Raw genomic sequence first — 22,838 nt, 5'->3', positions numbered from 1 at the left:
AAACCTTTTTTTGGGCTGTGGCGAAAAGTTCGAGTTTATACCTTTTGTACTGTCCACAAGAAAGTAAATATTAAGATGAAACTTGAAATGTTCACATAACAAGGAGTCATTATGCCTTGCCTAGTTTTGATAGGGTGTACCACCGAACTATGGTTTGGCTAGGCTCTGGAAGATGAAATCATGAAACTTTTGGAACGAAATTGTGACATTTAAACATTGAGTACTGGAAGAATTTATTCGCAAATAAAAAGGTCGCCGGTGAGAATGGGCAAAACACGGGAGCAGGCGCAGCCGGGCACCGCCGTCGGCCGAGGCACGGCGCACACATGCCACCGGTTCCGCCGCGGTACCGCCGCCACGGAGTACAACGTGTGCGCCGCACGGTTTCTTTCTCCTCGCCTCGCCCCCTTCCCTTCCTTCCGCCACAAGCCTCCGGGGCCGGGCAGCCTAACCCGTAACTGCCCTGACTGATTAATGATTAATTAATCAGTACTCGCCACTGATCCGTGGCGGTCGCCCAAATGGCCCAATTAGTCATAGGATAATCATCGTCTTCTCAGTCCTCGGCCTCCGCGCCCCCTTGAGCGGTCACGTTGGAGGAGGGGCAGCAATAAAGGCGCAAGCTTTGTTTTCTCGGGGGCCCTTCCCTCCTTCCCTTTGGGCGTAGAGAGAAGCACGAGGGAGCGGTGACTGTGAGAGGGATAAACTGTTCCCACCACCACCACCACCACCACCACTGCGCCCACTCTCCAGTCCCCAGTTCCTTCCTCCACCCGCTCCCCACTCCGCATCCCTCCCTTTCTTCCCTCCCCCGCCTTTCCCTTCCGCCGTCCGGTCAGGCGGCGCCGGCCGGCCTCGGATCCGCCCCGCCGCGGGGGATGATGGGCTTCGACGGCGGCATTGGCGATCAGAGGTGCGTCTCCGTCCACCTCCTCCTCCTCCGTCCGGCTTCTTGATCCTCCCCAACCACCGTAAGGCGCGACGGCGCGGTCGGGAAAAAAAGCGGGTGTTTTTTTGTTGGGTCGGGCGATTTGTTTCTTCTTCCGGCCTTAATCCTGTCCTCTTTGACTGATTGAGCCGCCCTAATTTCGCTTTCTCGGTACGGCGGTTGCTTCTCGGTTGGTTGTGTGCGGCGCTGGCGCGAGTTACCAGCTAGTACCGCCCTTTTCCGTCCTCATCATCCTCTTGATCTTTTCGTCCTCGCGTGATGTTTGGGGAAGCAGGGGAAAAGACTTCCAATTCTGGGAGAGAAATAAAGGATCATGCCTTCTTTTGACGGAGGCTTTTAATTTCCTCTTTTGTGCCGTACTGTGGTTGGTTGCGGTTAGGGATGGCCGTGTGTGTGTGTGTGTGTGTGTGTGTGTGTGTGTGTGTGTGTGTTGGGGTTGTCTTTTGCTGTTAAACCCTAGCTAGCTGCTGTTCATGGCGTCCTTCAATTTCCCCTGCCTCTGTTTCTTTGCGCGTTGGCCCATGCCAGGCTGTTTCTTTCATGTGAATGCTTCATCTTTCCTAATCCTCAAAGGTTTCCTTTTTTTTACTGCGAGTTACCATTGCGCTGTTAGATTTTTTTTTCTGCAAATTGTTTGCGCTTGATACAGCAGTCTTAGGTTCCTGAACATTATGGTATCTCGGAGGAAAAGGAAAACATTGAAATGTGCTAGTACACTAGTTGGATTTTTCACCATCTATTCAGATGAACTTGGGGATTTTTACATTTTCCTGCGGGAAAACATTGGAATGTTCAAGATGTACACTCTGCAGTTTACTCGTTTTTTTTGTAAGATTTTCAGCAATTGTTGAAATCTGAATGCTCATCTCTAACAATGCTCTTCGATGTTGAACTTTATGCAGTGAGATGTGGGACTGGCAGAGTCAAGAGTTCGATTTGCAGAAGGATCTGTTACCAGGTTTGCAGCACGCTCTTGCATCATTCCTACTGTCCTAAAACTGCATCCAGTTAACTGATGAGAATTATTCATCTGATTTCGCAGTTCCATCTACCTCCCTGTGGGCTGAAGCAAACCACAGTGAGGTTGATTCTTGGAGCCTGTTCGATGAGCAAACCCCAATTAAAGAATGTACAGACATAGATTTACCCTTCTGTGATATAGGAGGTAAAAAAAATGCTCTTTTATTTACATGCCATTGTTACCTCTGATCACTAACATACTGAACTAACATACCGTGGTTACCTCTAGCCACTAACGTACTCCCTCCGTCCCATCATATAAGAACATTTTTGACACTAGGGAAGCATGTCTAAGCATCTAGTGTGAAGTCACTAGTATGTTTTACTACCTGTATGTGAGTTGAGCTGCTGTTTTTGTTTGAAATGTTCATTGTTTATATGAGTGCCAGTGCCATCTACGTAGTTGATTATAACTTCCTATTTCATGATAAAGTATCTGGAAACACGTCTTTGGTTGCATTTTATATGCAAGCAGATCAGTAGATATATTATAGTCATATGGCTGTTAGCAGTAGTGAAACTTGTTTTGTGCAGTAGCACTCAAATAAGTTTGATTTGAACCACCACTTACAACTGTCTAGAATGCAACTGAACTACGATTTAACCTTTAACCAGAAGTCATAACAATGGATTTTACATGTAATTCCTGACCCCTCTTGCCAGAACAAATAAGAGATGAAAGGAAATTGCTATCACAATTTTTATTGTATACTGAGAATGCACTTCAAGTTTAGTGACCTTATGCAAGTACAATGCAGATATTATTATCAAGGACTTTGATGAAGGAAAGGAAACCTTACAAGCTAAACGAAGGCGTATGCTGCAGTTCTGTCCAGACAATGCTGAGGTACTTGCAATGAAGTTACCTATGGACTTAATACATTTTTATTTCAACAATCTGTGTCCAGTTGATGTTTACATTCATTACAATGGTGATTTAACTCCCATCAATATGTACTGGTTTGTATGTAGATGGATTGTTGTTCTCTGACGGATGGGCTCTTGGAAAATCTGCAAGTGGATTTGGATTTCTCTAGTAGGTCTTCCATCATCTCTGCAAAGTGTTACACTGAGTTGATTCTCCTCCATTTATCCTAATCCTAGAGCTGATTGCAGGTGACGAGCATTTGTTACAGTGTGATGGGACAGAGGAAATACCTGAACAATGGCTGGTTGATTGCTCACAAGACAGTGAGAATCGTTCGCCGCCGGAAGAAGTGTATGTTTTTTACCGAGGTCCACCTTGTGCTTGGCTTGACAGTATTTCTGTTAGCTGCCATCTCTCAAGTATTTCTTGTTTCTCACCATGATTTCTGGTCCTTATTGACAGGAAAAGCCCTAGTGCTGCTGTGGAAGCCAATATCTCTGGTTAGTATAATGGTCCTAGGATACAAATCATTACTTGTTTTCTCAATTGTAAAGCTACTGATGCTAGAACTCTTTTGTTTCAGCTCTTCAGAATTCGTTAATCGAGCTTGAGGAGCAGCCTATCACGAAAGTTGAGAAGAAACCTCCGCAAGCTAAACCTACACCTCTGAAAGGTTTGCTTCCTGAGTCCATGACTGTCTGATCAGAGCACCCATTAGTTCAGCTATGTTTCACACAGTTCTCTAATTGCACAGTGCTGCATACTTTGTGCAAGTCGCTCATACATGGTTCTTGTGATTGATTCGCAGCTGGAAGAAGCGTCATCAGAGCAAAGAAGCTGAAAGTGGCATCGGTGGCCTACCCATTCGAGCTCATCAAGCCGTGCGGGTTCCGCGGCGACACCACCCTGAGGGACATAAACCGGAAGATCCTCGCTCCTCCCTCGTACAGGATCAAGCACAAGATCGACGAGGCGTCCGCCCCGTACCAGGAGGCCTCGGCCATCTCCGGGAAGCCGGTGGTCCACAAGACAAAGATCCACACCGAAGGGGGGAAAGGCAGCATCACCATCACAAGAACGAGAGGCTGACGAAGCTCGTTCATATTACCGCCGTGCTAGCTTTAGGCGTGTAGACGATTTTTGTGGCCAAAGAAGTGTGTATGGGTTGGCTGGGTTGGTTGTTCTTGCTGCAATATTTGACCTCTGGTGGATTGTTAGGGTTGGTTGACTGGTAGAGCAGGCCTAGAAGTGTGTCTCTGTGTGTAGGCAGTGGGTTTGGATAGTGTGTGTTTTCATGTTGGTCCAAAGGTGGAAAAAGTTGATGTGATAATCAGGTTAATATGGACATGTGTGTAGTAGTTTGGTGAGATCAAATTATATATTTTGCAGTACCTATCTATCCCAGCCTCACTGCTACATGTATTTATCTCTGTTGCATCCTATGCCTGAAACTCTGAAAGTCTGAATCTTGCTTGTACCACCACCATAACAGGCCCTACGCAGTGATGATGGTGTCCATGATCCGATCCAACGATCAGACAGCCGGATGATGAGATGAGCAGTGGCGTCCCTACTTTTACCCCGTACTAAGATTAACTGACAGGATTCTCAGTAATTGGTACCAAGATCTTGTCTTGCCTGCTACGGAGATCGATATGATGATCCTCTTGCGCTGATCGAGCTCTTCATCATCAGCAGCGTGGGGCAGTAGAGCGGAGGAGAGGCTGATGAGCATGTGCAGCCTCGTACGGTCGAGAGTCCGGAAGAGAAGTAGATGCTGGGTGTGAGACTGTGAGTGATGATGATGATGTCCTTGGCTCATCCATCCATCCACGGGTCCTGGATCGGAGGAGGATTAAATCCCGCGTCCCGTTGCTGCGCGGGCCCTGTCCTGTGATGGCCATTTACTCTGATCCGTGCGTGAGTATGATGCATGGGTGGGGTGGATCTATGCTCTGCTCAGGTCCTGTTTGGGCTATACACAGGGATCTATCTCACCTCATCCCATGCAAATCATGTAGGAGTGCGTACGATCTCTTTCAAGCTCTCGAGTCTCGACAATTCAACTCCTGCACGGGCACGGCAGGGCGGGGACAGCAGCCGACCAGCGCGGTGACCACTCGGTTCTGTGAGCTTCCAACGGACGGACGCTGCTGCGCTGCATCATCGATCGATCGGCGGTGGAGGCATCGCGATCTTGGTCGAGTACGTACGCAGACGCACCGAGCAGCAGCACGTCCATGTTGGCGCTTGTGCGGGAACTCGATCGAGGCCGGACGTACAACAACAAAATCCGTAAAACCCCACCCACAGCGGAACATAAGAGCATCTGCAGCTGGATATGTCCAATATGACCCTCAAACGTCCAGGCAGATACGTCTCAAATTTCACGAGTTGCATCCGGACATCTTATGCTAGATTCTTAAATTTATATAAAAACATGCAAACGAAATAAACAGATGTACTACGTTGATCACCTAGCTACTCCTCGTCGGAGATGTCAACAATCTCCATGCCCAGCTCCGGCAACATGGACGGCAGCTGTAGCTCCGGCTCTTTCGGCGCCTCCAGCTGCTCCGCTCCGGCTTCCTCGTCCTCTATCTCTGCGTTGAATTCGGCGAAGAGCGCGTCGGACACCGCCTGCTCCCGCCGAAGGAATGTCCGGTTGGCCTCCACATCTCATCCTGAATGGACTCCAGGATGGCCTGCTGCTCCGCCATCTCCTCCGATTGGGCGGCGACGAACTCCGCCTCCGCCTGCTCCATGTTGAAGCCCGACAACTCCTGCTGCGGCTGCTCCGCCTCCTCCACCTCCATCGGAGCTAGCTCCTCTCCCTCCTCCTCCACCTCCATCGGAGCTAACTCCTCTCCCTCCTCCTCCCCCGGCTCCTCCTCCTCCGCGTGTCCGGAAGCAACCCGACAGTGATGCGGGCGACGCGCACGGCTTGTATTGCCCGGATTTCCTGCTCGATCTCGTACCGGCGCTTCGGCGTGAGCATTTCGTAGTAGGTGATCTTCCTCCGGACGATGGCGGAGCGCCGGAGTGGGAGAGGGACGAGGTGGGTGGGCTCGGACTGGCGGCGCGAAGAGGGGGGACGTGGATGTGCTAGGGTTGCGGGAAGCCGGCTGGGTTAAATAGGCGGATTTGGTCTCAGGCGGCGAGCTGGAGCGGCGCCACGCGACGTTCTCACCGCGGCGACGGAGGAGGCATCCGTCGGACCGCTGGGTTTTCGGGCGAGTCCGCGTGGGACCCCTTCGTCAGTCCTACATGGAGGACGTGCCCGGGCGCCCCCATATCCGTCTCATATTTAGGCTGGATATGGGGAGTGTCAGCCAGTCCGGGAGTTTGAGGCCCGTTTAAGGAGCCCGCCTAGGTTGAAAAATCATGATCGGGCAGTAACCGGGCGGCCCGTCCGGGTGTATGAGGCGGTTTGAGGCGTCCGCCTGTAGATGCTCTGAGCACTTGTTTCTGTTGCCGTTTCCGCGTTGAATTCGCAATGTGTTTGTTTTCAATAGTATCTATTAATTTTCCGCATTTCTGTATTCATTTCTGCTTTTGTTAAAAAAAATGGTAGCATCCAGTTCCGCTCGTGTTTCATCCCTAGGTACATATGTTAGCGCCTTGTGCAGGAACTCGATCGATGCCCGGCGTAGCGTGGCAATATATATATACCAACAAAATCCGTAAACCCCACAGCTGAACGTAAGCGTAGGTGACACCGATCGACCAAGGCGAGCGAGGAGGAAATCGCCAAAACCGAGCATTATTCGATTCGCAGGCCCCGGCGACCCGATGATTCCGCCTCGATCACGGGCCAGACGACGACGATACGATACGAGACGACGGTGGGCACGGGCGCGTCGCGGTCGGTCGCTCCCGGGCCTGCGGAGAAGACTGTGCCAGACGCTTCTCCCCCTGCGCATCATCGACGTCGCCATCGCCATCGCCATCGCCACTGCCATGGCACCACCTACGGCGCGGCCCCCGGCTTCCTTCCTTGCCTTCCAGGTTCAGGTTCTTTCACCACGTACCATCCGTCGCGGGAGTTGAGACGGTGCCATCATCGGATCATCATCCCATCGTCTCGCCTGGGTTTCCTCCCGCTGTCTGCGTGCGCGCCACGCGCGTAGCCATAGAGAGTGCTGGACAGACGGGCCATGCTGCGGATAGGTCAGACGTACCTGCCCAAGTGGTTGCAAGCAGCGGACGTGGACGTACGACGGGGAGGGGGTTCATTAGCTAGCCTTCATGTCACCGAATACACGGCTGGCTGCGTACGTACGCTCGCTACACTACAAGCGGAGTAGAGATACAATCAATGGCTTCGATTCCTGTCGCGGACCCCGGCCAACCTACGTACGTTCGCTAGTGTTACACATGCAGGCCGAAACAGGGTTAGGTGCGCAGGGCTTCGGTTCAGCAATGTTCAGTGTCTACTGCAACTGCGAATCGCACACCAAGGTAAACTACAGCGTCATGTTGACAGTGCACAGAAATAGATGCCGGCAGTGCAAGTCCATTTTGTGGCAAGAAACTAAACTACAGCGTCATGTTGACAGTGCACAGAAATAGATGCCGGCAGTGCAAGTCCATTTTGTGGCAAGAAACTAAGCTCAGGCTGGTCATAGTGGGAGTAACATAAGGCTGGTTGTAATGGGAAGTATCATATACTAGTATCATGCATATGATACTAGTGTATGATACTACCTCCCTAATGCATCATGTAGTACTCTATTTATTGCCATGTATGATACAAAATAGCATAGCATTTAATATGACACGGTATCATGATATGATACTACACCCTCTCTTTCTTCATTTAATGCTACGACGCCTCATCAAAATTGCCTAATTGGCATGCATGATACTAGCTATGATACTACCATTACAACCAGCCTAAGGCTGGTCACAATGGGCAAGAACATAAGCTAGTAACTTCACACTTCCCTAGACTATGTTACTACCTCCATAGTGGGTAGGAACATCTATGTAGTGTCATGCAACGATGTATTTATTAGGTTATAGACTCATTATTTCTTGGAGTGTGTGATGTTCCGGTAACTTAGCTAGTTACCACAAACACCTCTCTCTTCATTAAATACGTGCCACATAAGCAAAGTTGTATTGAAGTGTGTGATATTACTCCTAAGTTCCTCCCCACTGTGATCAGCCTAAGTAGTAGTAGTAACTTAGATGCCACATAAGCAAAAATGATGATGTGGCAAGTAGTTAATGAGGAGAGAGGCAAATAGAGTAACATAATATGTTACCATCACATAGCGCTTCCCAATGCAAAATGAGTCTATAAAATAATAAATGAAGACATCTATGTTACCACATATATGATACTACCCACTATGAAGGTACTAACATAGACTACTTCCTCCGTCTAGGTGTGTAAGTCATCTTACGAAAACCAAATAATCCCAAAACACTTAGGCGCGGTGCATTAAATTTTACCTCGTTTCTTATTTCTTGACATATCAACCAATAAGAGAAGTAAGGTGTGCATGTTTTTAATGACTTGAGACTACCAAATACGACATGCAGTGGTTAGTTCATTGCATGCAATGCTATTAATTAGCAAATGAACATTAAGTTTTTTTGTTTTTCCCATCTCCTTGATCATGATGCACAACCTAAAATGACTTATTCACCTAGACGGAGGAAGTAGTAACATATGCATGTTACTAGTCTAAGTTACTGTCCACTGTGACCAGCCGTCCGTTTTCCCACCCCAAGACCGAAGCGACGAGAAGGGTTACGATCGAGGCGCATGTAATGGCCACCAACTTCCATGCATGCATGCCTGGGCGACAGTAATCAAAGTGAGTCCGCTCCTGTTGCCGTGGTACGTACCAGGTTCCGTTGCTTGCACGCATCACGTACGTCCGTGCCGTGCGCGCACTGTTCAAGTGCTTCTGTTTCTTTCAAGTTTTGAAAACCCACTGTTCGAGCGGCATCCGCTGCTATGTTTTCTGTACTGCAACGTACCGTCACATTCACCAGCAATCTGCAAGTACGTACCAATTTTCAAAATAGTTTTCCTGACCTCCGGCTGTTCCGTCGTCAAAATTTTTAGATCACAAAGTGGGCAAACTTGCAAGTACAAGATTTCGAAATTGTTTTCTTGACCTCCAGCGATTCCGTTGTCAAATTTTACATCAAGTGGCCAAATTACTCCACTGGACAGTAGCATGGTGGAAGCCAAGTGCCCGTAGTAAGTCTGACTTAGCGTGGCACCCAGCGTAATTTAGCTCCCATCCGCGCGCCTTTGCGGTAATTGCATTCCAGGGTTTAAAAACCCCGCGAGACCCGCTCCAGTCCACGGCGGCTCCCTTCCTCCCCACTCGCGCGCAACCGCAACCCGCCTCTCTGTTCTCAACCACCGCCGCGGGCTACCGCAGTCACCACCCTCGACGCCAAGGAGACGCCGCGCCGGCGATCGAGAACTGCCGATGGACCGGCGGCCGGAGCTGCAGCGGGCCATGACGCTCAAGGAGCAGCTCTCCACGCCCGCCGAACCGGCCATCCGCGACTTCCTCAGGATCCCGGACGACGACGACGACGGCGGCGGCGGCACAGAGGACAGGCCGTGCACGCTCATGGACGCCATCGACCGGGACGTTCGAGGCGAAGGCGGGGCTGGTGGTGCGATCAACTGGAAGCCGCTGCGCCACCGGCTCTGGCTCCGCCGCGCCGCGGGAGCGTGGCACGCAGCGGGGTCGGAGACCGCTGCGGCGAACCGTGCCGTCCCGAGAAGCAGAAGCAAGTGCAACTACACGTCCGGTGAGGCGTCCGCCACGTTCTCCCGCGCGCCATCGCTCCGCGCGGTGGTCGACGATGAGGACGGCAGCGACGTAGAAGAGGAGGCGGAGGACAATGATTTACCGCCGCCGGCCGCGGCGTCGACGTCCCTGATAACGCTGATGGAGCAGGCCGACGGCCACTGGGACGAAACGGGCGAGGACGGCGGCGAGTCCCGGTGCGGCTCGGTCGAGGACAACGACGAGGACGGCCAGGGCGAGCGGCGCGAGGAGGACGAGGAGGAGGAGGAGGCGCAGGTGTGCTGCGTGTGCATGGCGCGGCACAAGGGCGCGGCCTTCATCCCGTGCGGCCACACCTTCTGCCGCCTCTGCTCCCGCGAGCTCCGGCACACCCGCGGCAACTGCCCGCTCTGCAACGTCTTCATCCAGGACATCCTCCACATCTTCTGAGTCGGATCGTATCGTTTAGACTTTGAAGCACAGAAGTAAATTTGTTCGGAATAATGACGGCGGGGAACGAATGTGAATTTTGGAACAGTTGCTACTGACTGATTACGAGCCGGGACAGAGACCGTGTGGTACTGTGGTGTGACTGTTCTTGTTCGGATGCGCATTAATAATCTACGCACATGTGGAAGACTAGCAGCAATCAGTGCAGCTTTGGGTCGTTCGATCTACTCTGGTTTGTTTATGGCTGGGTAGGAGCAACTGCACGCTTGTGATTCTTAGTTTAATTTGCGTTGTCTGTCTAGAAGACTTCCTTGGATTGTTATGTTCATAACAGTGTATTCATGTCAGTGTCAGTTGCGTTCATGATAAGTCGATGGCTAACTCACTGCACTACAATTTTTTCCAACGAGATGTGATGTGGCCAAATGTCTTGCGCACTGCTGTTTTGAGGGGCCCTGACAAGTGACCATTACGAGTGACCGTGAATGAAGGTGGATGTATAGTGAAAATAGATAAATTTGGCACTATTTTAAAACTTTAGCAAAAAATGAACTGGATTAAAAAAATCGCAAAATGGCATGGCGCCCTTGAGAGCATCTCCAACAGCCGCGCTTTGCGCCACGCGCAAAAACCCTATTTGCCGCGCGCGCTTCGGCTGGTTTAGCGCGGCCGCCAGCGCTGGCTTCAATAGCCGCGCTAAAATGCACAGCGCGCGCCGCTCCAGCAGCGCGCGCGACTCGCCGGGCATTTCACATATATGGCATTTTGGACACAAAATAAGTTTGAAACATTCATCAAATGCAATGAACATGTGAAATTTGACACAAACAAGTTGATGAATAAAAGTTCATGCCCACAAGTTCAAAATCATGCCCACAAGTTCATCCAACCAAGTTCAAAATGCAAACTAAAGCTCAAGACACAAATGAAAGACACATCAATCATCTTCCTCGTCTTCGTCCTCATCTTCCGAAGACGATTCTTCCGCCTCCGAAGATGAATCTTCCTCCCTCACCTCATCACGCACCGCATCACGTGAAGCTCCAACGGTGTTGGCAAGATCTTCAACGGCATCTTCATGTGAATGTGTGTGAGGAGGCACATCGAAAGACATTCCACCCATGGCGGCCGGAGGTGCACCCATGCCTCCCATGAGAAAAGCAAAACTCATGCCTCCCATGGCGGCCATAGCGTCGGAGGGTGCTTCAAAGCCACCCATGCCTCCCATGGCGGCCGGAGGTGCACCCATGCCTCCCATGGCGCCTAAACCGCTCATGGTACCTCCGAAGCCACCCATGCCTCCCATGGCGCCAAGGCCACGGCCACCCATGGCGCCGAGGCCACCGCCAGCCATGCCGCCAAGGCCACCGCCACCCATTGCGCGGATCATGGCTCTTTTTTGGATCAAGACTTCTTTACGGGAAAGGTTGACATATTCCTTTTGCGCATCATTGAACAAAGATGTGTCCAAGAAGAACAAGTGCTTCTCCCATTCCAACAACTTAGCTCGCTCCTCCATGCCCACCTTCCTCTTCTCCAATGCCACTTTCCTCTCCTCGGCGGCCACCCTCCTCTCCTCGGCCGCCAACCTCCTCTCCTCGGCCGTGGCATCTTGGTTCCTTGCCATTTTCCTCACCTCGTTGGCTTCTTTTCTTGCCTTCACAATAGCTTCCATAGCATTTCTGATCTCATCATCTCCTTTCCTCTTCTTCTTTTCGGTTTTGTCTTTCTTGCACCCATCCGGTCAGTTTGGCTTCGAGTATGAAACCGAGTTGGGTGTGGCGCTTCTCTTGCCGTCATCACTTGATGCATCATCCTCTTCCTCATCATCATCACCATTCAACTCAATTGTTCGCTTGCATTTGTTGCTCAAATGCAAATCATCCAAACCATCACGCTTCTTCCATTTCTCATCATCCTTCAACACTTCATAGCAATGAGGCAATGTAAAGATCCTTCCTCTCTTGATCTTCCCCTTCTTGGTTGTCCTCACCTCTTCTTTGAACAAGTCTTGTGCAATGTTGTACTACATGAAAACAAAGCAAGTTAGCACTTCGGACACCAAAAACAAGTATGATGAACATGTATGAAATGCCACTTACTCTATCGTCCTCATTTGTGCCACTTGGGTTCAACTTGTCAACCGACTTTTGTGCAGCCGCCCAATTTTGACAATCCGAGTTGATTGTCGACCATCGGGACCGAAGTGATCTCTCGGAGCGGTCAATTCCACTCACGTTGTGAGCATCAAAGTGTTCTTTCATCCGCCCCCAATAAGCATCTCTACTTTGATCACCTCCAACGGATGGATCCCTCGACACTTGCAACCAAGTATAGCATAGTAAGATGTCATCTTTGTTGGTGTAATTGCCCGCTCTTCCTTCGGATGGAGCCATCCGCCGCCTTGTTCTTCTTCGCGGATGTTTTGCCCTTCTTCGGCTGTGCCGCAATAGGGAGCTTCGACGGTGCGGTGGCGGCACGGGACGGCGCCGGTGCGACGCCACTCGAATGTGCCACACGCGGAACCGGGCGCCCCAAATACACCGCGCGAGATAGCGTATCCGACCGCGCGCCCAACTCCTTATACAACGCGCGCTGTTTTTGCGCGCCTGCTGGAGCCACCCGCCGGGTTGCGCGCGCGCTAAAACGCCCACTTTTGCGGCGCGACGCTTGTTTAGCGCGGCTGTTGGAGATGCTCTGATGCACTAGCCCCAGACATTATGCAAATGAGCTATTTTATGATTACTAGCGAAAGGGCCCGTGCGTTGTACAGAAGAAAAAAAATATCGCGATCTCCAATGGCCATGATTACATTTTACTGCATCACCGAGATACACTATCACTCTCAATTTTGTGAAATCATGATCATATTTAATATGAAGATTTTTCAAATTCATGAACACTTTTACAACTATTTAAACATTTTCTAAAATCAAGAACATTTTCTGAATTCATGAACATTTTATACTATTTACAACTAATTTTTAAAAGTTGTGAATGTTTTTTTAAAGAATTTTCTGGAATCGGCGAACATTTCTAGAATTGAAGAACATTTTTACGGAAATCAGTTGAACAATTTTTGAAATTCACGAACATTTTTTTAAATGCATGATCATTTTTTGAACCAGCGAATATTTTATGAATGAATAAACTATTTTGTAAGTCACAAACAGTTTTTGAATTTTCAGTATATTTTTCCATTCATGAACATTTAAGAATTGGCAAAATTTTGTTCAATTTTTTTAAAACACAATTTTTTTTAAAAATCATGAACATTTTTTTATTTCCCGAACATCTCTTTTCGAACATTTTTTTGAATAAGCAAACATTTATTTTATAAAATAGTGAACATTTGTTGAATCCACAAACATTTTATGATTTATTAAACATTTTAATTAAAAGTTCTTTTTTTAATTTTTGAAATTGTTTTGAAGTCCCAAATTACTTAAAGTAGAAAAAATGAAATGAAAAAGGAAACGAAAAATTAAAAAATTCCGCCTGTGCCGGCCCAGGCGGGGGGATTCCCCCTGTGTGAAACACTTTTTTTATCACTTATGGGTGGCATTTGTGGGTAATATTTTGCAACTTCGAGGGCAATTTTTGTGACGTACCGCGAAAAGCAGTAGCCCCTTTATTATTAGGTATAAATTATTTTTGGGTAAAATCTTCAAAGTGAAGCTCCTCGGGTCATGGCAGACCATGAGCTTCTCATCAGCTTGCACTAGAAAAGTGGACCACAATCATGACTAGGTTAAGCTCAGCTTGCAGCAATACTCGTGTCGACGCGAGGCGGGTACACGACGATGAGGTGATAGGCGAGGGTACACATGTTATTTTCCCCTGTCACGTTGCTCTAGTGGACAGGGTGCTAGGAGCAGGTGAGGAGGCGCGTCGCGTCATGCAAATTGAGGTCAAGGAGGAGGGGAGCGTCGGGAATGGCGAAAACTTAAAGTTGCGGCGCGGTGCGGAACGACCATTCTCTCACTCGACGAAATCCACTCCCCACTTCTCCCACAAGTGAGCGCCGCCCCTCTGACGATCCATGGCATCCCGGAGGACGCGACTTGAGCTACAAGCGAGGGAGATAGCCGATGGAGACGAAGAGAAGATGGAGAAGCTGATGGAGATAATCCCCTGGTTCGTGGAGGAGCAAGATCTGAAGGAAGCGGCGGGGGCGGCGTACAGGAAGCTCACAAGGTGGAGCATGTACGCCTTACCCCGTCAGGCGAGCCGGTGGGTGCGCTCAGGATGCTGCTATGGGCGATGGAGGAAGCAGCGTCGGACAACCCCAGGCAGGCCATGAAGTGGAAGGCCTACCGCTCGCGCCGCCGCGCACCGATGGGGTCGTCGGAATTCGTGGTCGGAGCGGTGATGGGCCTTCCTGCTCCAATCCAAGCAGAGTAGAGGGAGGTCCAGGCAGATCTAGAGAGCCACAAGCCAAAGCCGGCCAAGGAGGGGATGAAGCCTGCTATGAAGAAGAAGAAGACGAAGATGCCGCTCGTGCTGAGAAGATCGCCATGCTTCCCATGCCGTTCGCTACGCCTGCTCACCCTCGCTCGATCCCTGGGAAGGGGATAGGGGTCTTGCCGGCTGGCAACCACTTTTGGTTGCTGGCCGGAGAGAACTTCGATGAGGAGGCTGGGCCTTCATTGGAGAGCAAAGGTGAACATACAAATCCTTGTAAATACTTACTTTCCCCAAATTGTAAGAAGGAGGGGGGTAAGCGGGGGAGGAATAGAGGGAGAAATCAAATGAATGTATGGTGGTAACATCCAAAAATGCATTGCCCCCGATTGGGGGAGTGTCATGGGGTCGAGCTTGGTGAGATTAGTGGGGAGGAGAATAAAACCGACGGGGTTGCTGTTCAAAATCAGATGAGAAGATATCAATTCTCAAAGAAGATATCAATTCTCAATGATTCCTGATTTCTGGGCTGAAAAACAAGGTGAGCCTGGGGGATCTAGGGTGCGCCAGGTGGGTATGGAGATTGATAAACCCCCTAACTACCCTGTGATGGAACCCATCCAATAACAACAATGGTTTGGTGCTTTGCTTGCATAGATCACGCAGGGGGCCCAGATCCAAAACCAAGTCATTCATAACGGTGATGCTGCTGGGGGGAGACAGAATTCAAGCAGAGCTGAGGAAATTGCTAGAGGAAAACTGAGTGTGCAACCTATGACTAAGGGAAATGGAGCTAGATCTGGTTGAAGAAATGAACAAGAGATCAGAGGAGGTGTGGACATGGGTCAGAATCTAAATCCTAGCTATGGAAGAGCGAACACTGAAGGGAGCAGGGGAGGCATGGCTGTAAAAACTATTCTACAACAAATGCAAAGATCACACGCATATGACCAGGGATTGTAAATTAGGAAACTGTGTCATTTGTGGGAAAAACTCCCACATTACTGAAGAATGTGCTTGGTTAAAGCAAATGAAGCCATTATCCAAGTTTGTTGGAGATGCAACAAGAGGATTGGGGGTCCTGTTAGTCCAGAACTCCAAGGATGTACTTAACATAGAGGAGGCAAACCTAATGGGGATTGTCAGAGTGGTATCTGGTGACATAAATGAGATAGGGTTTCTTTAAGGCTTTAGATATATGTTCAGTTGGAACTGGCAGTGGAGATGCAGGAAACATGGAAAAAATGCATATTTGGTGAGATTTCCTAATAAAGGGAGGCTTGTGGAGCTGTAGAAAATTGATGACTTCAACCTGCTGGGGACTAAAGCAATTATCAATGTAAAAGTCTGGACATATGATACTCAAGCAATTGGCAAGTTAAGCACTTTGATGGTGAGATTTGGGCAGGTGCTTGAAGGATTTAGACACTTCTTTGGGATGTGTGAAGTGGCTGCAACTTTAGGTCCAGTGCTGGAGATTGACATGGGAACCATTACTTAAGAGAAAGTTAGAGCTAAATTGTGAGTCATAAACTTTGAGAAAATCCCTGCTTACAATGAAGTAACTAACAAAGACATGATGATTTACAAGATTTCTGCTGAATTAGAAGAGGTGGTGGAACATGGATGGTATGATGAGAGTAGATGTGATACTATGGAGAAGGGGAATCATGGAATGTATGATGATGAACTCAGGAGAAAAATGAGGAAGACATCAGAAGGAGCTGAGGATACAAGAGAGCAGGTCTCCTTGGGAAGTCTGAACCTAGCACAAGTTGAGGAGATGAAAAAAAGGAGTGATGAATTGTTAAAAGCTCAAAATGAACAAATCTCTGCTTTAGGAGACATGAAGAAAATGGAGGAGGAGTTGGATACTGTCATTAAAAAGATCAAGGATATGGAAGGAGGAGGGGATGAGACAAAATGCTATGAGGACTCAAGAGAAGAGAAAAATTGATGTTTTAGAGCAAGAAAAAAGTTCTCTGGTAGAAATGGTGAATAAACGACAAGAGCTGATTACCAGATGCATGCACAAAATTAAGAAGATGGAAGCAAGGGAAAAAGAGAAGGAAGATCTGGTTGGAGAAGAATTTCAGAATTTGAAGCAACATAACAAGAATGAAGTTGCTGATGCTTATGATGAGGCTGTGAACTATGGAGGTAGTCAAGAATCTGTGGAGTCCTTTGGAACAAAGGTGGGAGTTACTAAAAAGGGAGGGGACAAGCAAGACCAGGAAGGAGAAGGGCCATCCAGAAGAAGTGATAGAAATGTGGACAAGAAAGATGCTAAGATTGAAGATTTGGCTAAGGAAAGAGCTGCTAAGAAGATAATTATGGTAATTCCAAAAACCTCTCCCATGAAAAAAATACTTTATTATCTATGTCTGAACTTATTGGGGCATATTTGGAATGTTCTATTGATATGATTGACCAGAATTTAAAACTGATTGCTAATATAGAACTTGCCAGGAAAGACATGTACTTACAAAATATTGCTGCTAAGAATGATAGAAAGAAGATAGCTTTCCAGGCCCTATTGACACCGGGGATGCTTTGTTACAAGAATTATGCTCAGATGGAGATCATTCTGATGCTAAAATAGAAACTAATTATTATGGGAACTTGAAGAAAATTTTCTCAAGTAGCCTTAAGGGGAGAAAAGGGACACCTGGTAAAACCAGTGGGAGATATCCTGTTTCTATTGGGGTCTGGGAAAAAACCCAAAAGAAGATCATGATTGGAATGTGAGGGGGATAAGACAAGATATAAAGAAAGATTTTTCAGGGAAATGATTATAGAAAAAAAATCTTGAGTTCATTGGGTTATAGGAGACTATTAAGGCAGATTTCACCAATTCAGAATTACATAATTTGAGTGGGGGATTTTTTTTATCTGGGAATGGAGTCCACCTAGAGGAAAATCTGATGGGCTCTTGGTAGGAGTTAACTCTGATATGTTTGATGTAGAGCAAGTGGAAAAAGGAACCTACTGTATCAGAATTCAGCTTTATGACAGTTTTTTAACTAGAACCTAGTTACTGTGTATGGGGATGCCCAAAAGGATGGAAAAGCAGCTTATTTAGCCGAATTGTCTAGAATTTACCAAGATAACCCTTTTGCCTTATGTAGTGGGGGGATTTTAATATCCTGAAATCCAGCTCTGACAAAAACAAACCCAATGACCCTGATCATTGGAGTTTTGTTTTTAATGCGATTATTGAACATGCAGGCGGAGAGAGCTCCCATTAAATGGGAGACATTTTACCTGGGCTAACTGCTTAGCAAATCCAACCTATGAAAAATTGGATAGGGTGCTCATTCGCCTTGATTGGGAAGATAAGTATCCCCTTGCTATGGTTACTACTTTGGAATGAGAAATCTCTGATCATACCCCTCTGATTTTGGATACTGGGACACAAGTTCCTACACAGCCTATCTTCAGGTTTGAAAACTCTTGGATGTTGAGAGAGGGGTTTAAAGAATTTGTACAGAAAAATTAGGGAGAGAAAATGTATGGGTCTAGTATGGATATGGGCAAAAAAGATGAGAAAATTAAGACTAAAAATTAGAGGATGGGCTCTTAATACAAATGCTATATACAAAAGAAAGAAGAAAGAATGGGTAGACAAATCAAATGAAATTGATAAAAATGTTGAGGTTATGGGTCTCTGTGCACATAATAGAAATGTTCAAAAACAAATGAGAAAAGAGCTAAATGATCTACTAAAACAGGAGGAGTTGAAGTGGCTTCAAAGATATAGAGATAGAGAGATCAAAGAAGGAGATCAGAATTCTAGATATTATCATGCTAAAGCAAATGCGAGGCGGAGAAATAATAAGATTTTATCTCTTGAACAGGATGAGGGAATAATTGAGGGGGGGGGGATTTGATGTAATACATCACTAACTTTTACAAGAACTTGTTTGGGCAAGCTGAAAGATCTGACATTTCCCTTAATATTCAAAATGATGATTGTATTTCAACCGAGGAGGTGGATAAGATCACCAAACCTTTCTCTCTTGAAGAGGTTAAACAAGTAGTTTTCTCAATGGAAAAAAATAAAAGCCCTAGCCCCGAGGGCTTCCCCATTGATTTTTATTAGTTTTTTTGGGATATGATCAAGGATGATCTGATGAATCTAATTAATGACTTACATAATGGGACCTTAGACATTTCTAGAATCAACTATGGGGTTATCACACTGGTCCCCAAGACCAAGGATGCTAGACATATACAAAAGTATAGACCTATTTGTTTGCTGAATGTTAGTTTTAAAATTTTCACCAAAGTGATGATGAATAGACTTAGCGAAGTGGTAAATCCAATCATTTCTCCAATGCAGACTACTTTCATCAAGGGCAGATACATTATGGAGGGTGTAGTGATTTTACATGAAGCCTTAAATACCATACACACTAAAAAGCAGAGTGCCATGCTGCTTAAAGTAGACTTTGAAAATGCATATGACAAAATCAAAAGTGGATGTTTGTCTATAGAATGCTAAAGTTAAAAAACTTTCCTGACCAATGGTGTGACTGGATTATGCAAACCATGATGGGGGGACATGTCGGTGTTAAGGTCAATGACCAAATTGGTCCATTCTTTAAAACATATAAAGGGTTGAGACAGGGAGACTCCCTGTCCCCACTCCTCTTTGACTTGGCAGTAGATGCTCTAGCTATTATAATGGACAATACTAGAATAGAGGGCATTGTGAAAGGGGTTCTTAGTGAGACTTATGAAACTCGGGTGAATATGCTGCGATACGCAAATGACACTATCTTCCTCCTATAAGATGATGAGGAGAAACCTAAAATTTATCCTGAAAACCTTTGAACAGATTTCGGGGCTTAGTATTAATTTTCACAAAAGTGACATATTTTTTTTGGGGAGGCTATGAATAAAACATATTTGTATAAGGTAATCTTCACATGTGCCCTGGGTGAAATGCCACTTAAATACTTGGGTCTCCCTGTCTCTAACAAAAGGATCAAGAAAAAAATGTGGAGGAATGTTACTGAAAAGATAGAAAAAATGTGTGCTTGTTGGCAAGGGAGACTATTAAATATAGCTGGTAGAACTATTTTAGTTCAATCATGCTTAACTAACATTCCCATATATATGATGTCCTTTTACCCGCTCCCGATTGGAGTTAGGAAAAAGATAGATTTCTTTAGAGCTAGACTGGTTTAGCAAGCTGATGAACACAAAAAAGTACCACCAGGTCAAGTGGAAAACCTGTTGTTTACCAAGATCTCATGGGGGTCTGGGGATCATTAATGTGGATTACTTCAACAAACCCTTCTTGACCGAAATGCTGCGGAAAATTGAAAATGAATCTGGGCTATGGCAAGATATATTGTGTAAGAAATACATCCAGGATAAATGCATCTCTGGGATCACACACAAACCTGGAGATTCCCAACTCTGGCACAGTTTTTTGGGGGATTAGAGAGATATATTATAAAAACATTAGGAAAAAAATTGGAGACGACAAAAATACCAGATTTTGGGAGGATTGGTGGGTGGGAGATAAACAACTTAAAGAAGCTTATCCAAACCTATATTTTACCAATCTGAATCATAATGTTTCGGTGTCTGAGGTCCTTGCTAAAGGATGGACAATGTTCTTGTAAGTGCATCTAGTGCCCCTTACTGATTTTGGTGTATTGAAGACTTATAGATTAAGGGACTAATATGTTTGTGAGTGTACACAGGCTCTATAAGTCGATGAGGAGTTTGATATTTATGATGAATGTCGACCCCTAAAAATGTATGTCTTCAGCTGAAGACTTTGGTTCTACTGAAGATTTTGAAAGTGAAGAAATTGGTGTGACCTTGAAGACTTGGATATTCATGCGAGGATTATGAAGCGTGAAGACTTTTGTTTTCGTAGTTTCATTTTCTCTTTCTTGAGTCATAGGAAACATCATATTGTTAAAGGGGGTCGAGGTAATACTAAGGAAACTGATTTCCATGTGATGCTCATCTCAAAATCCTACACCTACCCAATCTTTTCGAGTGAAGCCATTGGAAATCTCATATCAGTTCAGTCAATTTCTTCAGTGATAGAGACTAAGATCTTCTGGTCTCTGAGTAATTTGTTCTGACTGAGGAGTTAGGAATTCGCCAGTGCGGATTGCCTAGACATTGAGGAACATGATAGCCCTGAGGAATTTGATACCTCAAATCCGACCGCCGCTGTGCTACACGCCAACTGTCCAAAATATCCTACCACCTAACGGTCATATCATTGAAGGACATTTATGTCTTATCATGTCGGGCTGCTCCCTAGGCTATAAATAGCCGCCCCCTACAACCACTAGCTGGTTGGCTGCTCCGAGAGAAACTGACACTTGTCATTGAGAGCATCCCATTCTACGAGGACTTTGAGCGAAAATCATCAAGTGAGGAAAACCCAAAACCCAAACCCAAACACCTACAAACCCAAAGTGATTGAGCATCACTGAAGAGATTGTTCCTCTGTGGAACCGATGCTTGTTACCTTTGAGGGCTGTGTATCCTCCAGACGGTTAGGCATCATGGTCTGAGCATCCAAGAGGAATTGTGGATCACCGAGTGACTAAGTCTGTGAAGGTTTGGAAGTCACCTATGTAGACTTACCACGAGTGTTGGGCGAGGTCTGTGTGACTTTATCTCAAGGAGAATATGGTGAGGACTGTGTGTCCTCGAGTTTAAATACCCAGCCGCTCCAACCAGACATACAACTCTCACAACACTTGGAACTGGTCTACCAAATCATTGGCTTCACCAAGCCAACTGGTTCTATTTCCTCAACCCTTTCTTTCCTCATTCATGTGTTGATGAACCTGATCATTACTGTTTGAAGACTTTGACTGAAGACTTTCTCTATTTCCTCAATCCTATTTCTTCAGTCACATAGTCTTCAGCCTGCTTATCCTGTTATCATGCTTTCTGTACTCTGTGTGTTGTTTTGATTTCATCATGATGACTATGCTACTGCTCTGTTATGCTTATACCTAAGTACTTATTTCGCTGCTAGTGTGTCGTTACTTAGGAATTTCTTCACCTAGAAATTCCTCAGTGACAAATTTGTAAAAATTGCCTATTCACCCCCCTTTAGTTGATATAACGCACTTTCAATTGGTATTAGAGCAAGGTACTCCCTTGTTCTGTGTGATTTTGGTTTAACCGCCTAGAGTTTTAGTTATTTCTACTGCAGGTATGATCAAGGTCTCGGCTGGGTGTCCTACCTTCGATGGGACGGACTACCCCTATTGGAAGAACAAGATGCGCATGCATCTTGAGGCAATTGATAATGGTGTCTGTTATGTTGTGGAAAATGGTGTTCCCTGAGTCACTCCATCTGTGAATGCTGCTAATGTGAAGAGATTCAAGCAACTTGATTCTCAAGCAAAGAATATCATATGTGGCCATCTGAGCAAAGGACAGTAAGGCAGATTGAGTGCTTTGGAAACTGCTAAGCTGAACTGGGACATGTTGTCCAAGGTCAACGAAGGAGTCTCTACTCAACATGACTCCCGAGTTGATGTTCTTTGCAATCTCTTCAACTACTTCAAAAGACTCCACAATGAAAATGTGCAGCAAACCTTCGATCTCCTCACTGACATCTCAAATGAGCTTCAAGAACTTGGTGCCACTAACATCACCGACCATGAGGTGGTGAAGAAATTGTTGAGATCACTTGATTCCTCATTCGATACCCTTACACTGATGATTCAAGAGTGAGCTGATTACAAGTCACTAGATCCCGCTGATATCCTTGAGAGGCTAAACACTCATGAGTTCCAGCTTGCTAAGACGAGAGATCTCTATGGGATGAGCTTTGGAAGATCACGTGCACTGAAGGCCAAGGCAATATCTGAATCTAAAGGTGAAGATTCTGGTAGCAGCCTTGGTGACCCTGAAGAACTGAGCCAAGAGCTAGCAATGCTCGTGAAGAAATTCCAGAAGTTCTCTCGCCGCGCTCGCTTTGAAAAGTCTTCAAGGAGTGATGATTCCTCATCCCGTGACACAAAAAGAGAACTTGCCACAAATGCAAGAAACCTGGTCACTACATGTCTAATTGTCCTCTATGGGAAAAGGAATCAAAGAAGAAGAAATACAAAGATGACGATTCTGATGACTCAAAGAAGAAGAAGAAATTTTCAAAGTCCTGATCATCAAAATCTTCAAAGTCTTCATCTCACAAGAAGAGCAGTTCCAAGAAGGCCCGGGCATTCATTGGCAAGGAAATGGACTCTGAAGCTGAATCTGAGGAAAATGTGGAAGAGGAGGAATCTGAGGAGTCAGACTCTAGTGTGGCAAGCTTAGCCCTCGCTACTGCTTACGTCAGCAAGTCCATATTCAACACTGAAGAAAATGACCTCCCCAACTC

General features: G+C 46.5%; 2 protein-coding genes across 2 annotated transcripts; both read left to right on the top strand.

Moving 5' to 3' along the window:
• Positions 1-609: 609 nt before the first annotated feature.
• Positions 610-4,234, top strand: LOC119278124 (protein XRI1-like). Its single transcript, XM_037559483.1, has 9 exons — positions 610-913; positions 1,852-1,907; positions 1,992-2,114; positions 2,728-2,816; positions 2,942-3,005; positions 3,086-3,188; positions 3,300-3,337; positions 3,421-3,510; positions 3,646-4,234. The coding sequence occupies exons 1-9, from the start codon at positions 879-881 to the stop codon at positions 3,924-3,926; spliced, it is 879 nt and encodes a 292-aa protein (XP_037415380.1). The 5' UTR covers positions 610-878; the 3' UTR covers positions 3,927-4,234.
• A 4,943-nt stretch (positions 4,235-9,177) lies between these two features.
• LOC119281965 (baculoviral IAP repeat-containing protein 8-like) lies at positions 9,178-10,246 on the top strand. The gene has a single exon (XM_037562350.1). It carries the CDS (start codon positions 9,296-9,298, stop codon positions 10,052-10,054), a length of 759 nt encoding a protein of 252 aa, XP_037418247.1. The 5' UTR covers positions 9,178-9,295; the 3' UTR covers positions 10,055-10,246.
• Positions 10,247-22,838: the final 12,592 nt, after the last annotated feature.

The sequence above is a fragment of the Triticum dicoccoides genome, chromosome 3B (assembly GCF_002162155.2).
Source record: "Triticum dicoccoides isolate Atlit2015 ecotype Zavitan chromosome 3B, WEW_v2.0, whole genome shotgun sequence".
Taxonomy (NCBI): domain Eukaryota; kingdom Viridiplantae; phylum Streptophyta; class Magnoliopsida; order Poales; family Poaceae; genus Triticum; species Triticum dicoccoides.
This window is presented reverse-complemented; position numbering and strand designations above follow the sequence as displayed.